Consider the following 18976-nt stretch of genomic DNA (forward strand, 5'->3'; position numbering starts at 1 on the left):
TACAAGCGTGTGCCACCACACTCACCCCAGGTCCAATGTTGAGTGGGTAGATACTGATGCTTTACTCTGAACTCCCATCCTTAGACTTCTTTTTTTTTTTTTTTTTTGAGACGGAGTCTCGCTCTGTCGCCCAGGCTGGAGTGCAGTGGCCGGATCTCAGCTCACTGCAAGCTCCGCCTCCCGGGTTCCCGCCATTCTCCTGCCTCAGCCTCCTGAGTAGCTGGGACTACAGGCGCCCGCCACCTCGCCCGGCTAGTTTTTTGTATTTTTTTAGTAGAGACGGGGTTTCACCGTATTAGCCAGGATGGTCTCGATCTCCTGACCTCGTGATCCGCCCGTCTCGGCCTCCCAGAGTGCTGGGATTACAGGCTTGAGCCACCGCGCCCGGCCCATCCTTAGACTTCTAACAGCCTGAGGCCCTGGCTACGTTTCCTCTAAACCCAACTCTGCAAATGGCCATGTTACTGCATGGAAGGCTTGGTGTAGTCAAATGAAATCGCATATTATAGCTGCTATCATCGTGCCACTGCACTCCAGCCTGGGTTGCAGTGAGACCCTGTCTCAAAAATCCCCTATTATAGCTGCAAAGCAGAATCACCCAAGGCATCTTTTTTTTTTTTTTTTGAGACGGAGTCTTGCTCTGCTCCAGGCTGGAGTGAGTGGCGCGATCTCAGCTCACTGCAAGCTCCGCCCCCCGGGTTCACGCCATTCTTCTGCCTCAGCCTCCCAAGTAGCCGGGACTACAGGCGCCCGCCACCACGCCCGGCTAGTTTTTTGTATTTTTTTTTAGTAGAGACGGGGTTTCACGGTGTTAGCCAGGATGGTCTCGATCTCCTGACCTTGTGATCCGCCCGCCTCGGCCTCCCAAAGTGCTGCGATTACAGGCTTGAGCCACTGCGCCCGGCCGCAAGGCATCTTTTTAAAACACAGAGTCAATCCCAGACCGCACCCCAAATTCGCTTAATCAGAATCTCAAGGCCTGGGCCCTAGGTGTCTGATTTTTTTTGTTTTTTTTTTTTTCAGTAGAGACAAGGTCTTACTATGTTGTCCAGGCTGGCCTCAAACCCCTGAGCTCAAGTGATTCTCCTGCCTCAGCCTCCCGAAGTGCTAGAATTCCAGGCGTGAGTCACGGTGGCTGGCAGACTCTGAATTTTTAAATCTCCCCAGATGATTTTAATTTAGCCAGATGAAGGGATGGAACCAGTGCCTAGGATGCATGAATTCCCTCCTTACCAGCACCACAAAAAGGAGAAAAAACCCACCTCTGTCCCCATCGCCACACATTAGGTAGCACTTGAGACTCCTCAGACCAAGGTAGGCAGATGCAGCCCAAGCTCTGCTGCACACCCAGTCACCCTCCCTCTCCCACATGAACGCCTCCTCCCTCTCATCTGGGCTCGTTTTTCTCTGAGCAGGTAGAGACTGTGGGGCCATGAGGAGTCCCAAGAGCTGCTCATTCCACCTCTCTCGTCTAAGACCCTCATCCCTCCACTCCCCTGCTCTGAACCCAGAAGCCCCAGGCGCGAGCTGAGCCACATAAAGACAGGAGCCACTGTTCCTTCTCTTGCCCCCTCAGTGGGTACACCAGGAAGCGAGCACTGCGTTCTCCCTTGGAATCCCAATACCTGCTTCTGCTTCCTACCTTCTGTCCCAGCAGAGCCTCTCTTAGTGTCCCCTGTTCCAGCATGACATGCAGTTTCAGTGCTGTGATGGGTAGGACTCCATCGCCAGCATGTCACAGTGCCAGGGCCACACTGAGTTTAGGGATGGGGCCTTTGCGCAGCTGAAAACATGTCACTTAATTTGAAAATATTTAAGGTTGTCTCCTTGTGATAGGAACTCTGCATTTGTGATGGAGTTGAGTCCTGGCACAGAGATCAAGAGGCTGGAAGAGCAGATTGGAAAAGGGAGTTCGGAAGCTCAGTCCATGGCCCTATCTGCTCCAGATCAGACATGTTGGGAGCTCTTCTGAATTTTAATCTTCACTCTTATTCAAAACCACGGACTCCTAACGCCTGGAAAAGCCAGTGGAGAGCGCTTCCCTTTGAGTAAATTCGAGGGAAGCATGTGTTGGAGAATGCCCATGGCTGTCTTGTAAAATGAAGCCCTAGGCACCAGCTCTGTATTTCCTACTGAATGCGACCTACCCATCTAGTTCCATTGTCCAAGGCACCAGTTTTCTCTTTGCTTCAATATGTACATCAGTGTACTATCTTCATCTTTTGCATAATTTTCTGTGCCATTTAGCCCTGTATGCTTTATCTGTTTCCCCCCCCCCCTTTTTTTTTTTTTTTTGAGACAGGGTCTCACTGCAACCCAGGCTGGAGTGCAGTGGCACAATGATGGCTCACTGTAGCCTTGAACTCCTGGGTTCAAGCAATCCTCGCACCTTACCCTCCCCAGTAGCTGGGACTACAGGTATGTGCCACTGTGCCTGGAATTTTTTTTTTTTTTTTTTGATGCAGGGTCTCACTGTTACCCAGGCTGGAGGAATACAGTGGCATGATCATGGCTCACTGCAGCCTTGACCTCCCACTTTAGTAGCTGGGACTACAGGCAGGCACCACCATGCCCAGCTAATTTTTTGTGTTTTTTTTTTTTGTAGAGACAGGGTCTCACTGTATTGCCCAGGCTGGTCTCGAACTCCTGGACTCATGCAGTCCGTCTACTTCGACCTCCCACAGGGCTGGGAGTACAGGCATAAGCCACTGCATTCAGCCTTTTTTTTTTTTTTTTTTTTTTTTGTAGAAACAGGGTCTCACTGTGTTGCTCAGGCTGGTTCAAACTCCTGGTCTCAAGTGATCCCCCTGCCTCAGCCCCCCAAAATGTTGGGATTGCAGGCGTAAACCACTGCCTCTGGCCTGTTCACTTTAGATTCGGGATTCCCAAGTTCCCCCTGCCATATGCCCCTACCAAATGAAATCTCCCTAGTCACTCTTCTCATTCAAAATCCATGGTGGCAAGATGAGGAAGATTATTGTACACTCCCTGAGACATAGAAGGAAATGGGCACCTGTTATTTCAGCTGACTAGATTCCTTACCCCGAAATCTGCTGAAATTCCTTACCCAGAAATCCACCTGAAAGAGGTCTGGAGTCGGCATGAATTACTAGCTGTGTGAGGCGAAGGATACTGCTTCACCACTCGAGTGTTAGCTTTCCCATCTGAAACACGTGGATAATATTGGCTACACTGCAGAAGCACTGAGAGGATTACATGTAATGTATGTAAAGCAGCTGGTACACAGTCGTACTCGATAAATGGTAGCTATAATTATTACTCACCTCCTTCATCATAACCTTCAAGCATGAAAAGCACTGTGGATGTCTTGAGGGTCCAGCCGAGCAGGACAAGGCATTCCTTTCATGTTTTCTTTCCTAACTGCATTGCCCTCCTCACTCAATCTTTTAAAAATAAGTAAAATAAGACTGACCTAATTCTTCCCACATTTATCCAAACGAAAAATCTAGAACTCAGCTTTTCTGCTGTCTAGATTCTGTTTTCTGCCATCAATCCGCAAGGACCCACCACCCAACATTTTAAAAAAATTTACAATTATAAATTTTTTTTGTTTTTGTTTTTTTGAGACGGAGTCTTGCTCTGTCACCCAGGCTGGAGTGCTGCAGTACAGTGACATGACCTCAACTCACCACAACCTCTGCCTCCCAGTTCAAGCGATTCTCCTGCCTCAGCCTACTCAGTAGCTGGGATTACCAGGGTGCAGGCTACCACACCCAACTAATTTTTTTTGTATTTTTAGTAGAGATAGGGTTTCACCATGTTGGCCAGGCTGGTCTCGAACTTCTGACCTCAAGTGATCCCCTGCCTCGGCTTCCCAAAGTGCTGGGATTACAGGTGTGAGCCACCGTGCCCAGCCAAAAAAAAAAATTTGTTTTGAACCAAGGTGTGAGCCGGAGCTATTTGGCTAGAACTGAGAAGGTAGCGACACTCTGTGGCCAGACGCAGAACTGCAGACCAGTCTGGAGCGGGCTCCGGGCTGATACCTGCTCTGACCTAAGGCTGTGTTCTCTGTCAGATGAGACACTAGGTGCATTAAAAAGTTTACTTTCATGTTAGAAAATAAAATGAGGAAGGAAACATAGCACCTAAAAAGTGTGAGTGTAATTACTTCCTATTTTACAAATGTGTCCTGCCTGTCATAGCATTCAAGGAATATACGGCTTTTGCTGTCAAAACAAAAAGGACAAAAGAAGGCCAGTCACAGGGTGTAAGCCAGTTTTTTGTTTTTTGTTTTTTTTTCTTTTTGAGACAGAGTTTCACTCTATTTGCCCAGGCTGGAGTGCAGTGGCGCCATCTCAGCTCACTGCAACCTCCGCCTCCCAGGTTCACGCGATTCTCCTGCCTCAGCCTCCCGAGTAGCTGGGATTACAGGCACCCACCACCACGCCCGGCTAATTTTTGTATTTTTAGTAGAGACGGGGTTTCACCATGTTGTCCAGGCTGGTCTCAAACTCCTGGCCTCAGGTGATCTACCCGCCTTGACCTCCCAAAGTGCTGGGGTTCCAGGCGTGAGCCACCACACCCGGCTGTAAGTCAGCTTTCGAGTGCCTGCTGGGTGCCCCCAAGAGCTGTGGGAGATTCGCAGAAACATCCTGGCAACCCTTATCCCTCTCAGGTCTTCCTTTTTGGCATACTCAGGCCTTGAAGAATGAGGAAGATGTATGAAGGAAGCAATTGATACTGTAGTGTGGTCCTGTCAGAGGGAAAATACCTTTAAATCATCCACAGGAATGACTGCTTTCAAATACAGCTCAGTATTGAGGAATGAATGCACCTGTAGGGCGGAATACCAGCCAGGGGCTGTCACTGACTCTAGTCTATTCTCTGCTTCTTAGCAACCTGGCTCCCTCAGCCCTGCAAGGTAGATGAACGGGTGTGTGTCCCGTCCTGGGTTATTCAGAGAACAGAAACCTTCCTCTTCACACCAGTGGGCTCAAGTTTTTACTTGTAATTTTAGACAATCCTCAGGACTTGTTCCATAATTATGCATTTTCACAGATAAAAGACTCCTCAGTAAAGATAATCATGAGAATTTCCAGAGTAAATACTTAGGGGTGTCATTCACACCAGCCGGATTATGTGTTCTCTGGATCTAACCATCCGCAGAGAAATTCGTGAGAATGTGAGCGGCTCCTCTCACCTCGATGGGTTCTTCAGCCCCGCCACTCATTGACTTGAACTGCTGCAAACTCATGCAATGGTGGACACAGCCCTGACCAGAAGCCCATCCTGGGAATTTGGGACAAGGACCGGGAGAGATTCAGAGTCCCTTCCTGTGGCTGGAACTGAGAGAGAGAGAGAGACCTCAGAGGAGAGAGGAGGAAGGGAGAGAGATCCAGAGGTGTCCAGGTCAGTTCCTGAAGACCATGGCGTCTTTGAGACTCCTGGGACCCCTCCCGTCATACTCCTTCGTATCTGGCTCAAATTGGTTTCTATTACTTGCAATTTTGATAGAACAAATGATATGATGGACCAGGCAGTTAATCACATTATGCCTCAGTTTCCTCGTCTGTTCATGAAGAAACATCATTCATTCACTCAGCAAATATTTATTGAATGCCTTCTTTGTGCTAGGCATTGTTGTGGGTGATGGCAGACATAGCAGGGAACAAAAGAGATATTAAAAATTCCTTTATGAAATGTAACTGCTGCTAAAAGGGTCTCTGGAAATAAACGTATGAAAGACATAACTTTCAAACCAGGTACCAGCCGAAGAGCTGGCTGACACAACAGGCAGAGCACCCATATGGGGCCAGGGTCACTGAAAACAGTACTCACTCCTTTTGGCTTTACAGTAAGATGGGATCAAAAGGGTTCACCTTTTGCATAGTGTCTTTTCTTTCACATCTTTCCTTGGGTCCCCGCTGAAGTCCCCTCCTGATATTCTGCTGTAGGCCTCCCCACGACCCGGTTTCCACACCAGTAAACCCTCTCTTGCCCCGAGTGATTTGAGTCTGTTCTCTCTCCTCTCTCTCAATACTGCAGTTTCCTTCTGGCTTTGGCTGGGAGCAGCTTTCAGTCTATTTTCAGTTCTCCTGTGGAGCAGCAGATAATACACATACATCTATAATTCTTAAAATCTCATTTGAACCATCCCTCCTCCCACCCAGTTGTTTATCAAAACGACTTAGGAGGCCTAAATTAACTGATGCGGCTCTGTCTTCGGCGGCTGCTTCTGGTAGGGTTGCAAACTGAGCATCGTGAAGACGAAAAGACCTGGAGCAAGAGGGAGGAAGCAAGGACTGGAAAATCTACACGAGGAATGCCCAAGCTCTCCAAACAAGCTAGAAAATTAATTGTGAATGGGGTTCAGTCTTCCACACTGCCTGATGTCCCATCCTCAATGCTGGGCCCAAAGCTTCTTACTTCAGAGAAAAATGGGCAAACTCCCATACTTCTTATGTAAAAGCAGAATGAAAGCACCCGCCCTTTACTTACTGTTTTAGTATCAACACAATGCAGAGATTCTTACATAATAAAGAACTAACAGTAACACTTAGCAACCATGGCTCACAGCCCTTCTCAGCTCCCCAACATTCCTTCAAGAGATATGAAGCCTGTCATCACCAGCCAGGCAGAGGACAAACATTCACAATGAAGATAGACAACCCAGGCTCTGCAATGTCTCAGCCAGAAGTGTTGAGTTGTTTTCAGTTTTTACATACTCCATGTCTCTGGTGCCTCTCCACCTCCACCCAATTAGTGAAAAATATTCATTCCTGTGTGCCTAAGTGCACGAGCGTGCACACACACACACACACACACACACGTTCTCCTAAAATCCATGTGCCCAGTGTCAGTGGTGTCTGGCATGGAGCAGAGCCTGTTTGAAGATGGAAACACTATTTTCCCCACGCTCTCAGGGTGCTGTGGCTCTCCGCCCAAGGAATGGGCTTGTCTGATAAACTACTGCATCTGTAAGATCTCTGTCTCATGGAGGACATCTTGCTAGTTCCTAAAACTCCAGGGGATGATGGAGCTTAAATAAGATACTAATGATTAAAGAGAGGAAGCAGGGCAGCATTTCCAAGGCAACAGCCAATTTGAGGTTTTAATACAAAGAGTAAGTTTTGTTTCTCACCTCAAAGGATGGAGAGTGGAAGAGAACAAAATGGGCTCTCCAAGTAAGGACTCAGAATCCACGTTCTGGAGACTGTCCACGATGCCTGGATGAATGGAAGCCTGCCCTACCCTTAACCATACCTGTGACTGCCTTCGTACCCTCCCATCCTCTAGCTGTCCATCCTGTCTTTTTATTAAATGGAGGCAGTCAGGCATACCTTTATCTTAATTTTTGAAGATAAGGCAAAGACAAATAGCTAAGAACATATCGCCTTATGATAGACATTCAGGAATTAGATCAGTAGGTCTCTACCCATCCTAGACAGAGGAGGGAGGTGGAACATCCCAAGGCAAATCAGTTCTGCTCTGTGCCAGAAAGCTCTTTCCAACGCATCAGAACGGTTCTCTGGGCTGGCTAGGACTGCTTGGTCAAGTAATGCAACAATCTGGTTAGACTATGTGTTGGTTATAACACATTTCAAGTATAGGGAACCCTGCCTGGGCTGCAAAGAGCACTGGGCTGGGAATCAGGACCAGGCTTCCTGCCTCCTGGCAGGTCTTAGCTCTCCGTATCTGCAAGTCCAGTGTAGTCTTTGAGCTAACAGCATCGGATCCCTTCAGGTCCCACACTCTGCCCCAAACGAGCTGAATATGAATTCCTGGTGTTGGGGGCCCAGGACTCTGCATTTTTACAAGCACAATGAGGTGTAGGACCTGCTCAGGATCTGGAGGTTCTTGTCTGGAGCCCCAGAAGCTTAAGTTGTGATTGCCCTGTTCCCTTCCTGTTCTAGCATCCTATGATTCTGAGCAGAAGCTCACTTGCTTTTCTCAAGCTGGTTTCCACATTCTCCAGCCGCATTCCCGCAGCATTACTGGTCACTTCACAGATTCACAGACAGCTGTCAATCCAGCAGGCTTCAGCAAGCAAGTGACAAGTAACTATAACCGTATTTCCACCTACTTAGAAAACTAGGTCAGTGGGTGCAACAACCACGCTGGTATTTGAACACAACTTACCCCCACATCAGAAAGAAAATGGATTTACTCCACCACTTGCCATGACTCTGCAGGAAAACCTTACTCTCATAAGGATTATCCACCTCCCTCCATGAACATGGAAGTGACTTCTGGGGATTGTGGACAACCATTCTCAGCTAATTTCTGGGGGCTTCTAAAAACAGGTTAGTGTGAGCACCAGATACACAAACCTCTAGAACTGATGTGGGGAAGAACAGTAATGTTGGCCAGTGTTTCAAAACCCTATCATCATGGTTGATCCGTGCAACTGGAGAGTTATGGTTAAAGGTGGTTAAGATGGTTAAATGTCAGCGAATGAAGACAAGGACATGGTTTTCATCTTTTGTAGACCAATTAACTTCAATCTTTTTTTTTTTTTTTCGAGACAGGGTCTCACTCTGTTGCCCAGGCTGGAGTGCAGTGGCACGATCTTGGCTCACTGCAACTTCTGTCTCTCAGGTTCAAACAATTCTCCTGCCCCAGCCTCCCGAGTAGCTGAGATTACAGGTATGTGCCACCACGCCCAGCTAATTTTTGTATTTTTAGTACAGATGGGGTTTCGCCATGTAGGCAAGGCTGGTCTCGAACTCCTGACCTCCAGCGATCCACCCACCTCAGCCTCCCAAAGTGCTGGGATTACAGACGTGAGCCACCCTGCCCGACTATAACTTCAGTCATTTTCTTTCATGAACATGAAATGTCACCTTAAAAGTATCAACCAAAGGAATCTGGGTGACAGCGTGAGTTAGCTACAGGTAAAATAACTCTAGGTCTGAGGTTCTTGGTTGGGTCAGAACATTCTCCTTCAGGTACTAAAGAGACAAGTAGTATGGATGGCATAAATGCCCTCAGGCAGAATCTCTTTTAAGCAGTTTTGCAAAATAATTTGCTCATTATAACCCAAGTTAACTCAGCAATTATTTCTCCAGAAATAACGTTTTCTAGAATAAAACTGATGTCTTTCTGTAGTTGCCGGCTCACCTGCAGGCTGGTCACTGTACAGCAGCCTGGCTCAGGGTCTCTCTCAATCACTCCTTCCTCCCTTTTGAGGATAATAACATCTCCCTTCCTGGATCCCCAAGCTCAGCCTTACCCTCCTGGCCCCAGATACTGGAGTCCAAAACTGCAGACAGCAACACAGAGCAGACAGCAAAGGGCATCTCCATCACCCGTGCTTTACCAGGGACCCAGGGAACAAGCCAGGGTTCGCTTGACACGCTATCAAATGGGGGAAGGGAAAGGGGAAGGTAAATGTGAGGTTTCAGCTTAAATTGCTGAATTCCCTTGTTCACAGTAGTAATAGTAATGGCTACCGCTTCCTGAGTGTCTAACTGTGTGCTAGTCCTTGGGGGTGATGCCTAAATGCATCACCTTATTTAATTCTCAAAACATTCTTCTGTCCCTCTCCCTAATCACCAGACTATATAGTCTAAGGAGTCTCAGTTTCCTTACCCTCTTCCACACTGCGGAGGAGAGTTCTAAAGATCAAATAAAAAATAAAAGGAGACTCATGAAAGGTCAGTGTGGGTCCAAATAAGGAAAGGGAGCGAAACCGCCACGAAGGGCATTTAATGTCAGCGAGAAACTGTACACCTGGGACAGAGATGATGAGCACGCCGGGCCCGCCAGCCTGACCTGTCGCCGTGTCCTGTGGTTTGTGAGGCCTCCCTCGGTGGAGGAGTGACAGCAGCAGCTCAAGCTTCCCCTCCCGTGGGGGGAAGACAGCATGACGTCCACGCAGCCCGGTCACACACCCAGGCTTCTGCAGCCCAGGCGCAAACATTCAGCTCAGGGCTTTCCTGACGTGTCAGGTCAAACGGCCCCCATTCCTCTTCAGGCAGGAGCTAGTGAACGGTGGAGGATGAAGAATTCTCGCTGGAAAGGCAGGCCCAAAGTCCAGGAGGTGCAGAGCTCTTTGTGGTCACTGGGCCAGAGAGGACCTTGGACTTCTCATTTTAGGGAAGGAGCCGTTCCTGTAAACTGTAGATGCTGCACATATGCACGGGAATGAAAGAGTAAGAGGGCACCAGGCCTCTTAGGGAACCAATCTACATTCTGGGCAAGACCCTGAAGACATCGAGGTTGAAGCTGAGTTCCCGCCACCTTCGTAGGGCCTCTTGGCCTAGTGGCCAGGGTCACAGGCAGTCATCTAACCAACAAAGACTCCAGACTTCCATACAAGCTCGTCTCCTCCATCCAACCACAACCTCCCTCCTCCAGGCCATGGTGGACAGACAGAAAATATTTCCAAGTCCCTACATCCTGAGAGTCCTCGCCAGAGGGAGAGAAAAAGCCCCGTTTCCCACCCACCAGGAGGAGAGAACCAGCAAAGTCCACTCCTCAAAGATCTCCAGCATCTCTTAAATAAGCTTTTCCTTTCCATTTTCATCTTTTCATTATTTAGCATCCATCCATTTATTTATACAAATATAAAATAGATTTATATAGATTTATATAATATAGACCTTTGTGAGGCAGAGTGCAGGGGGGCCGGGAGCAGGCCCCCCGGGCTATTTACAGATGTACTGGTCCACGATCTCGGTGCACTTCTTGCACTTGACGAAGCAGCACCAGTGGAACTTGCAGTGGCAGCGCTCCACCTGCACGCTCTTGAACTGGTTGTAGCCACGCCCGCAGCACATGAGCTCACAGCCATCCATGCCCTCCGAGGTCTTGTTGCAGAGGCGACCCTGCGTGCCCAGGGAGCCCGTGCTCTCATTGCGCAGGCAGTAGTCAGGGCTGGGGTCCACGTAGACCAGGTCCTCCGGGGTGGGCTGGGTGAAGCGGCTGTTGACCAGCTCCAGCCGGCCCTTGCGGGTGACGCGCATGGCGGCCGCACTGTCGTACTTCTCCTTCAGCCGGTCCCCCACCTTGCGGAACTCGGCCAGCTGTAGCCAGCAGGTCTTGAGGCTGCAGGACCCCGAGACGCCGTGGCATTTGCAGGCTACGTCTGCCATCTTATACACAGCCTAGGGGAGGAGAAAGAAGGGAGTGAAAAGGAGGATCCCGGCAGAAGAGGCCCAGAGGGTGGCTGGGGTAGTCACAGGCCTCGGACACAGGAGGGGCGGGTAGGGTATGGGGAGAGATAGCTTTTCTTTTTTTTTTTTTTTTTTGAGACGGAGTCTCGCTCTGTCACCCAGGCTGGAGTGCAGTGGCCGGATCTCAGCTCACTGCAAGCTCCGCCTCCCGGGTTCACGCCATTCTCCTGTCTCAGCCTCCCCAGTAGCTGGGACTACAGGCGCCCGCCACCGCGCCCGGCTAAGTTTTTGTATTTTTAGTAGAGACGGGGTTTCACTGTGTTAGCCAGGATGGTCTCGATCTCCTGACCTCGTGATCCGCCCATCTCGGCCTCCCAAAGTGCTGGGATTACAGGCTTGAGCCACCGCGCCCGGCCTGAGATAGCTTTTCAAATGCATGGAAAGATCCTTCCAGGGTGCTCGGGTGCTCAGAGGGAAAACATGAAAGGGGCGCCACAGAAAATAACACCGGGGAGGCAAGGCAACCTGTTCCTATCAGCCAAGAGGATGGCACCGAGGCACTTTCACTCTCTACTCTATCAGTTTCTCATTCTTCAAAACCTGTTACAATCAATGCATCCTTTTCACAATCGGAAAACAAAGATATCTCCGTCTTGATCAAAGCCTCAAACAAATAAATAATATCCAACAAAATACAGCCAGGCACTGTGGCTAGTGCCTGTAGTCCCAGCTACTGGGGAGGCCAAGGAAGGAGGATCACTTGAGCTCAGGAATTTGAGGATGCAGCAAGCTATGACTGTGCCACTGCTCTCCAGCCTGGGCAACAGGGCAAGACTCCATCTCTAGAAACAAAGCAAAACACAACAAAACAACAAAATGTGTCGAGCTTTTGCATGATAGGAGCACAAGTCAGAAAAAAGAATCCAGTTGTATCACAAGCCTATCACAGAAATCCCTGGCATAGCCCTGGTTAGCCCAAAACTCTCCCTGATCTTGTCAAATACCCTGAGAATTAAATGGCCCCTTTCCCCATGTTGCCACGTGGTCACTAGCTCCATGGAGTCATCAGGAGTCTTGCCATACGCCATCCATTTGTAAGCAAGACCACTTGTCTTCCTCTCTAGCAGCCCCCAGACCCCCCGGGAGAGGCGGAGTGACACAGTGAGGCAACGTGCAAGGGAACTGCAAGTGGCTGGGCCTGCCTGCGGGAGCACTTTGTCGAAAACAAGTCTAACCCAGAAGTCACAGAACATCGCAACGTGGAGTAGATGCGAACTTGAGTTATCCCAAATCAAAACGTAAAAGCAAGAGCAGACCAGAAAGCTGCGTACAAAGTGCTTTTCAACGGCAGCACATGGACGCACCATGGCAACCAACCCTGGCAGCAGGCCCAGGCGTGCAGATGGCGGGATGAAAACGCAAGCCGGCTGCAGACCATTTTCTTATGCACAGCCATTGTCACCAACTGAGTCAGGACTCATTTTTCAAGGGTTTCTCTTAGATTTCTTTTCAAGAGCCCCCAGATTGTGTCTTTATTCAGAGCTAAGCAGAGACCACTGCAGGTGCAAGAGACAGCACAGCCATCATCAGTGCATACGACTGTTGTCAAAAGTCTTCCTGAGTTTTTTCCGGGACGGAATTATTCCCACTATTTTATGGTGGAAAAACTGAAGCTCTAGAGAGGCTCACTAACCTCCAAGGCCACCCAGAAAGGAGTCAGAACAACAAGCACTTATCCACTCCCATCTTGGGGCTCAAAGTTGGCTTAGAGCAGAGGAGGAAGGAAAGGAAGGCTCTTCCCAAGGTGAAAGGCACCAGCACTTAGCCGGGCAGCTCCAGGTCCAAGACATAAAGGAACTGACACCCCATTCCCACAGACACTTCAAAGACGGGGCCTGCAATTACCCTTCCGGCCCAAATGCCCTGGGTCTCAGCTGCAGCCTGACATTCCTCTGGAAATGGTCCTTGGTTTAGAGAGGGATGACAGGCGTCTGGCATTGCTGAGAGAAGGAAACATTAAGGGTTGGAAACTGCGCACCTTGTTGCTTAGCAGCTCAGGGCACGGATAAGCATCTCTTGCAGGGCAAACACTCAGAGTTGGGGAAGGAGAGTCGGAGCAAGACTCTGGAGGGCAAGGACCAGAATTTTAGGAAAACAAATCCAAGAGGAAGCGCACCAGTTTAAACACCCCCTCCATCCTTCCCTAATTCAAAGATGTTGTAGAGATAGGAATATCTGCAATTTTTTTCATATTTTACTATTGATATATATATATCACACACACACAAGCTCCTTTTGTAGGCGATAGGGGGAAATGCCAATTTTCAGCCCAGACTGCTAACTCAAAAAGCCAAAAAAAAAAAAGCTTTAAAAAATATTTTAGTTCTACAACTTGTCCCTGGAAAAGCCCTCTCAGCTCCTCTTCCACTTCTATCTAATGGTGTGTCGAGCCTGGTGACAGACAGGAATGTCACAGGATTAGGCACCAGGCTTTTATCTGGAAAATGCTTACAAACCCTTCAGTGGCAGAACAACATCAGCCGCGGGTGCTGTCGCCACTGTCTAAGAAGGAGCTATCAGATGCTCTTGCAGGCCAAGAGAAACTTCTGGCAAAGGAGCTTAAGATTGACTCTGTGTCAAGACGTCAGATCCTGGATAATCTTTTCTTCTTTTTAATCTGGTTCTAAAATACTTGTCTATTTTCCATCCCAGCCATCACTCAGTCCTTGCTGGAGAACTTTGTGTGTCGGTGTGAGGAGGCAGGCACTGAATACCTCCGGCCTCAGATGATGACTGATGGCCGAGGCCTGTTCCTTGGAGAGGATAAAAAATAGACAGGGCCAGGAATTCCCAACCTGAAGCAAGCAGAGGCAAAGGGAGAGATAAGGAGTTAAGGAAGAGGAGAGGTGTGGCGCCTGAAGGAAGGGGCTAAGCGGGGAGACAGACAGGGAAGGTGTGGAGCCAGGAACAAGCTCGATGGGAGAGAAGGCTGCCAGATAAGAGCCCAGACAAGTCAACAAACAATTAAGGGCAATAAAGTGAGACGGACTCAGCAGCAGGGGAAAGGGGAAGAGTGGGTGGCACCTGCCTGGTCACAGGCACGTGCGGACACCATAGCACAGCTCAGCAGAGCTGAAAGCAGCCTCTGTGAATCTGACCTCTCCCGAGGAGGCAACACGGAACTCCTCTGTGCGTATCCATTTGCCCCACCCACATACAGCACAGGGACGGTTGAAACAAAGGGGTAGAGAGGGCAATCCCTGCCCACGGGAACCTACCGCCAACCTCCCAAGGCAGAGGTGGAGTAAGGAATACTTGAGAAGAGCAAGAACGCCCGACTGAAGATCAGGCGGGAGAAAAACTACTAACAACGGGGACTAGGGAGGGCAGTGTTTCAACTAGGATCTCAAAAACTGGATCGACTCTGGGCATTCAAGAGATAAAGTGTGGATCTTAACCCCTTCACTGACGTCTCTACTCCTCAGGCTCAGACACCCGAAGACGTGGGCAAATGGACTGGGAGACGGACAGGGTGCCTGAGAGACCGGGAGGCTGCACACACGCCCTGAGCAGAAGTCACCTGAGATGCCTCCAGTCTCTCTGCCCTGGATTAGCAACTACCAGAACTCCTAACATCACCACAGACTGACACCACCTTACACACGTCCTTTTCTGGGAAACAAAAGTAGCCTTTGGATAGGGGAGGTGTAAGGAAGACCCTTGGGCAAATAATCCACTCTGGTCTCTACCCGATACCCCACGGCGGGTGACGCTATGCACACAGGTGCCACATTCCATCCAGCCAATACCACAAAATCCCCACTCAGAGAAAAGACACTTCCTATTCCATTTCTTTGATATGTGCTCCAATATATGAGTTCACACTTTTTTTTTTCTTTTTTTTTGAGACAGAGTCTTGCTCTGTTGCCTGGGCTGGAGTGCAGCGGCACGCTCTCGGCTCACTGCAACCTCCGGCTCAAGCAGTTCCCCTGCCTCGGCCTCCCAAGTAGCTGGGATTACAGGCGTGTGCCACCACGTATGGCTAATTTTTCGTATTTTTACTACAGATGGGGTTTCACCATGTTGGCCAGCCTGGTCCTGAACTCCTGACCTCAGGTGATCCACCCGCCTCGGCCTCCCAAAGTGTTGGGATTACAGGCATAAGCCACCATGCCCAGCCTCTCATGAGTTCACATTTTTAGATTTTGCTATGTAAAGAAAGTTTGAGGCATATATTCATACCCTGTTACTGAATCACCAGGGTGCCACCATTAAACTTCTAAGAAATTGCCATTTTCATTTTTTTTTTTTTTTGAGATGGAGTCTTGCTTTGCTGCCCAGGCTGGAGTGCAGTAGTGTGATCTCGGCTCACTGCAGCCTCCACCTCCCAGGTTCACGCAATTCTCCTGCCTCAGCCTCCCAAGTAGCTGGAATTACAGGTGCGCACCACCATGCCCAGCTAATTTTTTGTATTTTTAGTAGAGACAGGGTTTTACCATGTTGGTCAGGCTGGTCTCGAACTCCTGGCCTCAGGTGATCCACCTGCCTGCCTCCCAAAGTGCTGGGATTACAGGCGTGAGCCACTGCGCCTGGCCACCATTCTCATTTTTGAGTGAGTTCATCTTTGTTACAATACGTCACCTGGGAACCAGAGCCAGCTGGCTTGACATAGACCCGAGTGGGGACAACACTCCAAGAAAGAAGTCCGTGCTGTCTCCTGAGAGCTCTTTTTGCAGGAGAAAGAGCCTCTCGCCACCCAGTGCTCAGACCTCAGATCTTTCTCAGGGGAAACCCGGGTGCACACCCATGTCGCCCTCGGTCCCTATCAACATTGACTATGCAGAAGCAGCAAAAGGCAGAGCTTCCTGTGGGGCAGGCCCTCCAGTCTCGCGGGGCAGGCCCTCCAGTTTCGTGTGGCAGAGGCAGCCATGATGGGGGAAGCAAAGAAAAGTGGAGGCCGGATGCATGCCCAGAGGGGTTTTCAGGAACAAGGTGCAGACGGAGAGGGTTCCCGCTTTCCAGCACGCCACCTGGGGCCCTGAAGCTGCTGCCCAGGTGTGCTCTGCACGTGCAATGAACCAAGCTCCCCTCAAACCTGCATTGTTGTTTCTACTGAAACTGAGGCTTAAAAGGCGGTCACATCTTACGTGAGACTGGGGAGGCTGTTTCCGTGAACCTTAAACAGATGGCTGTCTTCTCCCACTTCCACTTAGGTTTAAACACTCCTAGCACAGAAGTGTGTTTGTCATTAGTACTTGAATATGTTTTTTGACTGGGTTTCTGGATACGTATGATAGCAGTTCTTAAAAGTCGACTCTGGTTTTACCGGAGCCTTTAACAGAGCATAAACCCTAGATGAGGTCTAATGGCCTAAACACCCAATCGCATTATCTGTTCAAGTTGCAAAGCAGGGGTGGCCAAGACAAGAGCTCTGCTCTAATCCTTACGTCTGGAATTCTGATCCAAACATTGCACCTAAGTCCTCTAGGAACTGTGAAATAATAAAGTAAGTGAAAAACAAAACAAAACAAAAAACAAACAAAAAAAAGCACATGTGCCCATTGGGAAGTGAGGCATTTTGAAAAGGATTTGTTCAATAGTGTGGACATCTAAACTTGCAATTGTAGGTAAGAATCTTCACGGTCAGACGAACCCGTTTCCTTGATGGCCAGGCCACAGCTGGTGGCACAGCCCGGGAACAGCCCCGGAGGTCTGCAGTGCTGGGGAGGCCGGGGAGGCCCAGCTTACCCTGCGGCCAGCCTCGTTGTTCTGGAGGTTCATGAGCACCCGGCCCTGCTCCTCCGATCCTTTGGCAAAGTTCTTCTCTCGCTCCCGGGCGTCCACAAACTCCTTGGCGAAGCGGTAGCCGTACTCCACATTGTCCCCACAGCCACCCCACAGCCAGTCCCGGGGCAGGTCCTTGGGCCGCGCGGTCCGGCTGCAGCCGCAGGTGGAGAGCTCGCCCTCGCGGCAGGCCCGGCTGATGGCGTTGACCACACCTGCGGCGCTCACTGCGTAGGTGAAGGCGGTCTCACGGCTACCTGCAAAACGAGGCAGGGGCAGTGAGGGGGTGCACTGTCCTCTCCCAGCGACTGTCCTCCTCCCCATCTCCCCGACTGACCCGCACACCGCAGCCTCTGCTGACACTCCTGGGGCAGGGGGCTCAGGAGGAGCGCTTTTCGCTTCCTGTAGCTCTAGTGCTAGAAAACGTCTCTTTATAATGGGCTGAAATCGGCTCAGTTTTATTTCCGCCTCTGGGCCCTAGCTCAGCCCTAGGAAACCACCCAGAATAAAACAAGTCCCTGGCCGGGCGCGGTGGCTCACGCCTGTAATCCTAGCACTTTGGGAGGCCGAGGCGGGTGGATCACGAGGTCAGGAGTTCAAGACCATCCTGGCCATGATGGTGAAACCCCGTCTCTACTAAAAATACAAAAAATTAGCTGGGCGTGGTGGCGGGTGCCTGTAATCCCAGCTACTTGGGAGGCTGAGGCAGAGAACTGCTTGAACCCAGGAGGCGGAGGTTGCAGTGAGCCAAGACAGGGCCACTGCACTCCAGCCTGGGCGACAGAGTGAGACTGTCTCAAAAACACAAACAAGAAAACAACAAAAACAAAACAAAACAAAAGTCCCTCCAGCCCTGGCCTCACTAATACCCACTGCAGAAGAGCCTGTGTGACCTGTAGGTTCCTAGGAGGGAGACCTCAGCGGAGGGAAGAATAGGCATTCAGAAACACATAGAACACGGGAGTCGAACGGAAGGCTAAGGCAGAAATCATGGGATCAAGAGTAGGACACTGTAGCCTAACAAATATCTCCCTCACAGATGCCATTTCTCATCACTCTATGAGTTGCACATCTGTCTGTCTGTACTGCTGCCATTATCTAGCTAGACAGTGGCAGAGGCCAGGAGTCAAAAATGAACTAGAATTACAGTGTCTAGAAAGATCCACGCTGTCTTCCTCTCTCTTCCACAGGATCCACACTGCCTGCTAACTCAAGAGCACTGGGAACCACATTTATAGCACCTACAATTCCAGACACTCATCACGGTCCCTCTTAATACCCAGATCATTTTCCAGTAGAAAATCCCAACTATGTTCCTCCCCTTTACTGTTGGGGTGAACCACCTAAAAATTCATATAATATATGTTCTATTTCAGTAAAATGCCTGTTTCAGAATACTTAAGCTGTCAGGGACATGCAAGCCCAAATCACATCCACTAGGATGGCTATCATCAAAAAGACGGCCAATAACAAGTTGGTGAGAATATGGAAAAAACAGAAACCTCCCTTACTGTGGGTGGGAATGGTAAGCGGTGCAGCTGCTTTGGAAAACAATCTGGCAGTCTAAGGCTAACAGTCACGAGGTTCAACACAGAGTTCCCACAGGACACAGCAATCCCACTCCTAAGAACACAGGCAAAGCTCCTTGTTTTACTGTGCTCAGCTTTCCTCTGCTGTGCAGGTGTTGCGTTTTTTGTTTGTTTTTGGTTTTTTTTTGAGACGGAGTCTCACTCTGTCGCCCAGGCTGGAGTGCAATGGCACAATCTTGGCTCACTGCAAGCTCCGCCTCCTGGGTTCACGCCATTCTCCTGCCTCAGCCACCAGAGTATCCGGGACTACAAGTGCACGCCAGCGCGCCCGGCTAATTTTTTGTATTTTTAGTAGAGACGGGGTTTCACTGTGTTAGCCAGGATGGTCTCGATCTCCTGACCTTGTGATCTGCCCGCCTGGGCCTCCCAAAGTGCTGGGATTACGGGCACGAGCCACCACGCCCGGCTGGTGTTGCGTTTTTTACAAATTGCAGGTTTGTGGCAATCCTGCTACAAATCTATCAGTGCTACTTTTCCAATAGCATGTACTTACTTTGTGTTTCTGTCAGCATTTTTTAGCAATAA

General features: G+C 49.7%; 1 protein-coding gene across 4 annotated transcripts in view; it reads right to left on the bottom strand.

Annotated features, from left to right (window-relative positions):
• Nucleotides 1–4000: 4000 nt before the first annotated feature.
• Nucleotides 4001–18976, bottom strand: part of LOC105484103 (Wnt family member 5B) — a 131037-nt gene continuing 116061 nt past the window's right edge. For 3 of the 4 annotated variants that reach the window (XM_011745350.3, XM_011745352.3, XM_011745349.3), the window contains exons 4-5: nucleotides 16827–17119; nucleotides 7045–11069 (exon numbers count right to left, since the gene is read on the bottom strand). In XM_011745350.3, the coding sequence (XP_011743652.1) occupies nucleotides 10611–11069; nucleotides 16827–17119 (752 nt within the window). In that variant the 3' untranslated portion in view covers nucleotides 7045–10610. Of the gene's footprint in view, nucleotides 6057–7044; nucleotides 11070–16826; nucleotides 17120–18976 lie in introns of those variants that run through there. The other variant, XR_011609460.1, reaches the window with a different exon arrangement.

Source organism: Macaca nemestrina, chromosome 10 (assembly GCF_043159975.1).
Source record: "Macaca nemestrina isolate mMacNem1 chromosome 10, mMacNem.hap1, whole genome shotgun sequence".
In the NCBI taxonomy this organism is placed as follows: domain Eukaryota; kingdom Metazoa; phylum Chordata; class Mammalia; order Primates; family Cercopithecidae; genus Macaca; species Macaca nemestrina.